At 48.5% G+C, this 9,521-nt stretch overlaps 1 protein-coding gene across 1 annotated transcript in view; it reads right to left on the minus strand.

Moving 5' to 3' along the window:
- ACAP1 (ArfGAP with coiled-coil, ankyrin repeat and PH domains 1) overlaps positions 1–6,544 on the minus strand; it is a 28,483-nt gene extending 21,939 nt beyond the window's left edge. The window contains exon 1 of the mRNA XM_089479868.1: positions 6,478–6,544. Within this exon, the coding sequence (XP_089335994.1) occupies positions 6,478–6,530 (53 nt within the window). The 5' untranslated portion in view covers positions 6,531–6,544. The remainder of the gene's footprint in view (positions 1–6,477) is intronic.
- Positions 6,545–9,521: the final 2,977 nt, after the last annotated feature.

Raw genomic sequence — 9,521 nt, forward strand, 5'->3', positions numbered from 1 at the left:
GCATCTGCACTGCAGAATTAATGCCGTTTGACACCACCTGAACTGTCATGGCTCCATGCTCTCTGAGAGAGAAGGTTAAATATCTCACAAAACTATGAATGAATGAATGAAACTTTATTTCTATACCGCCGTCCCTACGATCACGGCAGTTTACAACATGTGATAAAATACAAATACATCACGTAAAATTCCCCATATTAAAAACAACACAAAATAGCATTAAAATCCATCATTCATTCCTAAAATTAAAACCAATTAAAATCAATAAAACAATCCAAATACAATCCAATTACAATTATCCAGTATATACAGAGTATACAGGAGAGAATGACAATCAGGACATGTGGGGGAAGGCTTGGCAAAAGAGGTGAGTCTTAAGGTTTTTCTTAAAAGACTCGAGGGAGGGGGCTGAGCGGAGCTCATCAGGGAGAGAGTTCCAAGACTGCGGGGCAACAGCAGAGAAAGCCCTTTGCGCAGTCGCAACATATCTTGTCTTAGGAACTCTCAAGAGTTTTCTCCCACCTGACCTATAAATCCCAGCATTCTATAGCATGGAGTCATGGCAGTTAAAGGAGTGTCAAACTGAATTAATTCTGCAGTGCAGATGCAATCTAATTGATCAAAATAGTCAGGTTTGCTTTTGTTCAACAAGACAACAAGACTCCCCTGAACTGGTCAACCTCCAGATGTGTTGGACTGCAACGCACATTATCCTTCAGCCGTGGATGCTGGGTGGTGCAATACACATCTGAAGGACTTGCACCAGTTGAGGAAGACTGACTTATTGCATTGTCTGGTGCTCCTTTCCAGCAAGGCAGAACCATTTCCTCTTCAGTTGCTCAAGATGGCTGCTGACAGTGGGCCGTTTGAAGATGGCCGCCCCCAGATAAGCATCTCCCACGATGCCCTGGGAGAGGGGCTCAGACTCAAATATGGGGAAGAAAGGAGGTGAGAGGGAGGAAATAAAGATATTTATTTCCAAAAAGCAAAAGAAGTTGGGAGAAAAAAGATACAGAAGAGAAGCAAAGATGGCAAAATAGTTGCCACATTTAATACTACAGAAATGCGTGCAAAGAAACAGGCACCCAAAACCAATTTTTCTGCAAAGTGAGGAGGTGAAAATGCCAAACTGAGAGGGGAAATGGGGAAAAACAGGAAAATATTCTGTAAATGGAAAGCAAAGACACTTGGAAACAAGGTGTCACCATTGTCCCGGAGGCAGGAGGCTGAGAAAATGACAAAATTTGGGGAGGCGGCAGGGAAATACCCAATCTTGACCACAAAGCAAAGTTTGTGTCCTCCAGATATAGTCAGACTGCAAGACCCAGCAGCCCAACTAGATGATTTTGATTGTGTTATTCCATATTCCAAAATCTAAAATATTCCAAAACCCAGAACTTTTGTCGTGGGTGGCTGAGAGAGTGACACCTTTGCTTCCTGATGGTTCAAGGCACACAAACTTTGCTTCGTGCACAAAACCATGTTTGAAATAATGTATAAAACTACCTCCAGGTTATGTGTCAAAGGTGTTCATGAAACATAAATGAATTTTGGGTTTAAGCTTGCATTCCAAATATTTGTCAGGAGGACCCCACAGTTTATAACAAAAAGTTATAAATCCAGAACGCATCTGGTCCCAAACATTTTGGATAAAGAAGACTCAACCTGTGTTGCTGTTGTTGTTGCTGCTGCTGTTAATTCATTTACAGACTATCTTTGGCTAACCCAAATGACAACAAATGACATTATAAACAATTACAAACAGGGAGTAAAAGTATATAAAAGCTGACTATTAACAATGCAAATAAAGAGTAACTAAAAACCCTTGAAAAAGGTCCACTGAAAGGCAAAGGATACAAATCAGCGCAATGGCACACCATTAAAAGCCTGGGAAATTTCCCATAAACAGAAATTTCCCCCAAATTGTAGTGCTTTTAATTTCCAAAGACTGGGAGCCGTCACCAAGAAGGCCCTCTACTGTATTCCCCAATGAGACTGTCCTTGCAAAAAGTTATGCAAGCCCATGTCAGGAGGCCAGAGAGGGAAACTGTGGGGTCCTCCAAACAATGCTGGACTAAAGGCCCCATTATGGCTGTCTAAAGTCTATGCCCATCAGGGCTGCTGGGTGTTGCAGTCCAATAATATATGTGAGGACATAACATTCCCAGCCCTGCCCAAGATTTGCACAGCTGTCCATAAGGTTCAAACTAGGCATCATCCTATGCAACATCATCATATGAGCTGATGCAACGTAGAGCCAAGGGCATTCTCATTTTCACTTATTTGCAACTCCCAAAATCCCCCACTCAGTACAGCCACTGTGGTAGAAGGTCCAGGGCCATACAGGGCTATCTATTTCATTGACACCTTGCAAGACCCTAGAGCAGTGATTCCCAAACTTTAGTCCTCCAGATGTTTTGGACTTCAGCTCCCAGAATTCCTGACTGTTGGCCAAGCTGTCTGGGGCTTCTGGGAGTTAAAGTCGAAAGCACCCACAGGACCAAAGTTTGGGAATCAATGCCTCAGGGCCTAGCCCTGAGCGTCAATGATGTGAGGGCAATGAAATTACAGAACTGTATGGGACCCTGAGGGTCACATAGTCCAACCCACTGGCAGCATGGCAATCCAGAGCCAAAGCATCCCTGACCATCTTAACACCCACCAAGGCAGCACCACGCACACCTTTGCGACTTGCGCATGATACCACTTCCTGCCTACAAGAGTTCTGCGTAGGAAGTGTGAGGTTTCTAAGCACCTGATGCAAAGGGAGAGCACACCGGAAACCCCACAGAGACACAGGTTCGGGGAGGATGAGAGCCAAGAGAAGAGAGCGCATGGCTGGGCAAAGAGCGGGACAAACCCAGTACCTCCATATTTAAATTGCTTTAACCTTCCTTCCTCATTGATTACTGCAATAATTTTTATAGAGTTCGATTATTTTTTTAAACTGCATCTTGCTAGCTCTCTTTTAGTGGGATAAACAATGGGATTAAATAAAAAGTGTGACATTTTCTCGGCTACAATATGTTTGCTGTTGTGCGCCTTCAAGTTCTTTCCAACTTATAGCAACCCTATCACAGAGTTTTCTTGGAACAATTTGTTCAGAGGGGGACTGCCATTGCCATCTTCTGAGGCTGAGAGAGTGTGACTTGCCCAAGGGCAACCAGTGGGTTTCATGGCCAAGCTGGGAATCAAACCCTAATCTCTAGACACCTTATCATACGTGGGGGGGGGGGGTCTGCAGCTCAGATCCGCAGTCACTCCTGTTCTAGCAATGCGAAGCGTGATGTTTTTTCACACCAGATCCAGAGTCACTCCTGTCTAGCAATGTGAATTAAGGTTAAAACATGATGTTTTACCACACCTGGTTGCCTTTCTGTTTCCCTTCCGAATCGAGGGGGAAGCGAAGTCAGTTCAATTCCAAGCAAGTCACGCGATGTGGATTCAAGCAAAGCAGAGTGAGTGCACACTGTATTACCACACCAGAGGGTTCAACGATTTGAATCGGCACCCTTGCGCATGCTCAGTGGGGCTCTGGATGTTGTCCTCCTTCCCTGCCCCCTTCTTAGCTGTCATCCTTCATTGGGGTGAAGAAGCAGTCAGGGGATGATGGGATAGGTCACTGGGGGTAGCTGGGGCCAGGATTGGGATGCAGGAGAAGGCAGGGATGAGGGGGATGATGATGGGATGGGTGGCAGGGTGGCAGAAGGGGGAGAAATGGGGTGAAGAAGGAGGAGGGGAATGACGGAGCAGGACGCAAGGGGCCAAGGGGGGCGACATCGGAGTGGTTTTCCGCACCAGACCAATTCGAAGTGAAATTGAAGTGAGCTTGAATGCGAATTCTGTGAATTCACTTTTTTTCTGAATTCATCAAAATGAGGAGTCACTTTGGAATCACTGCAGAAGCGCCAGGGAAGGAGCTCCCATAGAAAGGAATGGCGTCCGATAACACATTCACATTATGACGTGATTCCACATCGTTGGAAGTGCACTCACGTTGGAACTGACCTGCAAAACCTCTAAAAACCTCTGTGTGATAAACCTCATAGTCCAACACTCAAACCACTACGCCAGCCTGGCTCTCAGGGTGCATCTGCATTGTAGGAAGTAATGCAGTTTGACCCCACTTTAACTGCTGTAGCTGTGGTTTGTAGCTTTACAAAGACCTTTAGCTTTTCCACAGCTGAGCCAGCATTCAAACCCTGGTCCCCAGAGTCATTGTCCGGCACTGAAATCACTACACCATGCACCCCACTATTTCCTCTGCCACAGTAGAGAACCACTCAATGGCTTTCCTGAGACCTCACCACTGAGGTTGTCAACTTACCCCCAAAAAACACAAACCATGGTTGCTCTTGTGCTTCTAACGGCAACTCAACCTGCAGGCAGCAATGAGCAGGTGGCATTCTACCTGGCACACAGAGAAGTGCTCCACCACTACTACTCAGCTTGCTTCTGCAGATCCAATTGCTGGTAGAGAAGCACAGGAGCAGGGATGGTCAAAAACGTTGGCAACCTTCACTGGCAATTCACTCTCCTCTTTTCTGCACTCTCTGACATCTTTTTGTCAGGTGTGTGTATGTGTGAAACTGCAAACAACCCCCTTCTCTCAAAATCTAAGGGCCCCCTCCTCTCTGTGTGTGGAACCGGGTTTTTTAAACACAAGCGCAGGAAAATTCCAGCTCCCTTGTGACTCAAGGAAAGTGACTCACTCCTTCCTTGGCTCCTGAAACTGACACTTCATTTTTTCCTCACCATTTCAAACCCTCTGGGGCTCCAAAGCTTTGAACAAAGTCCCTTCCTTTTGGGGACTGCATCTCTGCAAATCCCCAACCCAAGTCAAGTTAGCTGAAGTTTCGTTTTGGGACTGCAACTCCCCAACCATGCTGGCTATGGGAGTTTTCGGGAGCTGTAGTTCTCCAGCATGGCAACCACAGAGTGGTGTATGGCTTGAGTGTTGGAGTCCAACTCTGGAGACCAGGGTTCGAATCCACTGAAACGCAATGGGTGACCTGGGGCAAGTCACACTCTCTCAGCCTCAGCAGAAGGCAATGAATGGCAAACTCCCTCTCTAGAAACCTGCCAAGAAAACCCTGTAACAAGTTCACTTTAGGGCAGCCATAAGTTGGAACCAATCTGAAGGCACAAAACAACAACAACAACGACAACAAAGTTCCCCCAAAACATAAACTTTTTCAAATTGTGTCAGGTGTTATTCCCTTCTTCCTTTTTTGTGTAGATCCATAGCACCAACACAGTAAGAGGAGCAGAAGCCCAGGTTTGTTAAAACACACAAGTGTGGGTGTGGGTGTGGGTGCATGCATGAAGGATTCAAGGCCAGAAGGGAAGGGGGCACAGAAAGCCAAGTATGTGTGTGTCTTTGTGTGTGTGCATACATAAGGGGTTCACACCCAAGTGCAGTAGGGGAGCATGGAAAGCCAAGTGTGTGTACAGTGTGTGTGTGTGTGTGTCTGTATGTGTGTGCATGCATGGAGGAGGGTTCAAGGCCAGACAGTGTGTATGTTGTTGTGTTTGTATGTGTGTATGCATGGGGGGGTTACCCCCAAGTGTGGGAAGGGAAGGGGCTATGGAGAGCCATGTGTTTGTGTTGTGTGTTTGTGTGTGCTTGCATGGGGGTTCACGCACAACAACAGACAAACACACTTGGTTTTCCACATCCCCTTCCCTTCTGGGCTTGACTCCCCCCATGCACGCCCCCACACACAACACACACAACACTCTCACACACACAAAGCTCTGCAGGTCCCCTCCCATTCCACACTTGGGTGTGGATCCCTCATTTATACACACACAACATGCAGCACACCACACACACTTGGGGATTGAACCCCACCCTCAATACACACACAGACAACAACAGTAACACACACACACACACACTTGGCTTTCCAGGTCTCCCTCCCTTCTGGGCTTGAACCCCCTATGCCCAAACACACACACACACACACACACTTGATTTTCCATGCTCCTCTCTCTTCTTGGCTTGAAACCCCCCCATACACACAACAACAACAAGAACACACACACACACACACACGGCTTTCCATGTCTTCCTCTATTCTGGGCTTGAACCCTTCATGCATGCACGAGCACACAACAACAACAACAACAACAACAACAACACAGCCACTTGGCTCTCCATGCTCCCCTTCTCTCCTGGGCTTGAGCTCTCCATGCCCGCACACACACATCACCCCCCCCCCCCAAGACACACAACAACACACCCGTGGCTCTCCAGCCCCTTCGCCCACTCGGGTGTGGACCTTCCATTCATACACACACACACACACACAGCCAGCGCGGGGCGTGCCAGTCGGCGCCGTCCCCCGGCCGGAGGGAGCCCTGCTGGCACTGCCAGCCTGGCTCCGCTGCTGCTGCTGCTGCTGCTGCTGCTGCCAAGGTCCGCCGGGGCTGCAGGGTCCAGCTGCTGCTGCTGCTGCTGCTGCTGCTGCCCACCTGAAGCGGGGCGAGTCCTTGAGGCACTCCTCGAAGTCCACCTTGACCCTCATGATCCTGAGGCTGCTGCTGCTGCTGCCTGCCCTCCTCCTGCTCCTGCTCCTGCTCCTCTTGGACCAAACTCGGGCGGAGCAGCCGCGGAAGAAGGCGCCCAGGGAGCCGGGAGGAGGGCTAGGCAAGGAGGAGGAAGCCCGCCGCTCGGGTCCCCCGCCGGGGAGGAGGAGCCCAGCAGCCGCCGGAGGAGGAGGAGGAGGAGGAGAAGCCATCATCCCGGACTCGGACCAAAGGAACGTCCCAGCGGCGGAGAAGGTGGAGCCGCAGCGCCCCCCAGTGGAGGACTTTTCCAGGCCACGCCGACAAAACTTGGCAGCAGCAGCAGCAGCAGCAGCAGCAGCAGGCTATCCTTCTTCTGCTGATGCAGCCGCCTTACTGTCAGGAAGTTGCTTTCCAATGATGCGCTTGCATCCCTTGCTCCGCTGTGTCCTAGTCTCTGGAGCAGCAGAAAAGAAGCTTGCTCCCTCCTCAATATGACACCCCTTCATATCACCTCTTACCCTTCTCTTCTCCAGGCTAAACATCCCCAGCTCCCTGAGTCATTTCTCACAGGGCTTCATGGTTGCCAGACCCTTCACCATTTTAGTGGCCCTCCTCTGGACACATGGCTTCAGTTTCTCAATGTCCTTTTTGACTGGAGACAAGGTTATTCCAGGAGAGGCCTGACCAAAGGAGAAGGGAGTGGCAGCTAAGGAAAGTGGTGCCTGGCCAGAGAAGTTGGGACCCTTTCTCCAAGCCTCTCTTCCAGACTGTGGGATCATCATGGCGTCCCAAAAGGAAGAGGGTGCCCTAAAGATCATCTACTCCAACCCTGCACCAAAAGTGTGTCAAGCCAAACGCCACTTGAAGAGGGTCCTGCCTGGGTTAGGGGTCATGGCTCCAGATTTGGGGGGATTTTGAGATTTATAGCGTGGCTAGGTATTCAGCCTGGTCTTTCAGAGAGCTCTGGTGCTTTGTTGTTGTTGTCATTGTCGTTTCTGAGTTATGGCAACCCTAAGACAACCCTATAATTGGGTTTCCTGGGTTGAGAGGGTGTGACTAGCCCAAAGTTACCATGGTTTGTATGGCTGAGCATGGAATCAAACCCTGGTCTCCAAAATTGTAGTCCGATGCTCAGACCACTATATGGCGCTGGTGCCACACCAAACTACAGATCCCAGGATTCCGTAGGATAGAGTCGTGGCAGTTAAAGTGGTGTCAAATGGCTTTATTTCTGCAGTGTGGATACTCACTTTAGAGTCACCATGAGTTAGAAGCGTCTTGAAGACACACAACAACACTACAGGAGATCCATGCTAGTTTTTCCTGGGGTTCCCCTGTCCAAGGACTAACCAGGCCTCCCCCTGCTTAGCTTCCAAATTCAGGCATGTTCAGGGTGGTATCGACTAGTTTCGCCTTCCTCCCCCTGATGCCCTCCAGAGGGTTACAACTGCAACTCCCATCATTTTCAGCATAGCTACACTGGGATTAAGAAATAGCAGTATTACCCAGGCTGGCCACAAGGAGGTGCTGCTGGGCCATTGATACAGAATAATCTTGACTTTAGCCAGAAGTTGGGCTGGAGGCTTGAGAATTAGAATGCTTCTGCACTGTAGAAATATTGCAGTTTGACACCACTTTAAATGCCGTGGCTGCATCGTAGGGAATCCTGGGATCTGCAGTTTCACAAGGTCGTTAGCTTTCTCTGCCAATGAGGGCTGGCGCCTCACCAAACTACAAATCCCAACATTCTGTCGGATGGAATCCTGGCTCTTAAAAGTGGTGTCAAACTGCATTATTTCTACAGCGTAGATGCACCCTTAGAGGTATCCCACAATGACCCACCTGTTGAGGCTGGATATTCATAATCAGGGCCTCAGAGCAATTAGACTGGATACTTTCAGGTAGACTCTGTACAAGTGTTTATAAAGATGAGACAGGAAATGACATTATGCTGACAGTAATGGAAAGATTGTTAGTTGTTGTATGTATTGACATGTTAATACAATAAAGTTTATTTTAAAAAATGAGGTTTTATTTGGCTTTCCCAGCCAGTGGTCACTGACCAACCCAATGTTTGTGAAAGCTGATTTCTTTTTGGGACTACAACTCCCAGAATCCCCAATGTGGAAGCTGCCTTCCCACCTCCCTCCCAAAAAGCAACCTTCCCAAGCTCTGTAGAGACCTTAGTTTCTTCTTCAGTTTGTTCATCCCATTAATAAAGTCCTTAAGAGCAAAGGCACCCAGGATTAGAACTGGTATCCTATTCCACTTTGTCATGTGTGGACTTGAGAAAGGGCCTTCTTGGTTGCGGCACCCTAACCGTGGACTGCCTTCCACAGCTTGTTCCCATTGGCTTCCTCTGAGGCTGAGAGAGTGTGACTCGCCCAAGGGTCACCCACTGGGTTTCCATGGCTGAGCAGAGGGGGATTTAAACCTGGGTCTCCCAGAGTCAAAGTCCAAGACTCAAACCACTACACCAAGCTGCCTCTCCTAGGGTTCCTTTGGCCAGATTCCTTCAAAGGTTTGCTGCAATTGGCTTCCTCCGAGGCTGAGAAAGTGTGACTCAGACAAAGGTCACTCATTGGGTTTCCATGGCTGGGCATTCAAACCTTGGTCTCCCATAGCCCAGCGTTCAAACCACTGCACCACACTGCCTCTCCAAGCGTTTCCTTGACCAGATTTCTTCAAAGCTTTTCCTACCATTGGCTTTCTTTGAGGCTGTGAGAGTGTGACTTGCTCAAGGTTACCTAGGAGGTTTATGTGACTGAGCAGGGATTTGAACCTTGGTCTCCCCAATTCATAGTCCAGTACTCAAACCACTGGATGTAGTCAAAGTAACATCATAGTGCAAGAGTCCTGAAAAGTTGCTGGCTTCCTCCATTTTGTATGTGTTTGCCCTGTTGTGTAGTGCAATCCGTTGGACAACAGTGTGATCTGGAATAGCAGTGGCATAGCATACTGATTGAGACAGTATTTAGTCCCAAAATAGGATGTTGCTCTAGTCTGAA

Source organism: Sceloporus occidentalis, unplaced genomic scaffold, assembly GCF_023333645.1.
Source record: "Sceloporus occidentalis isolate IW3139 unplaced genomic scaffold, rSceOcc1.0.p SCAF_14, whole genome shotgun sequence".
In the NCBI taxonomy this organism is placed as follows: Eukaryota; Metazoa; Chordata; class Lepidosauria; order Squamata; family Phrynosomatidae; genus Sceloporus; species Sceloporus occidentalis.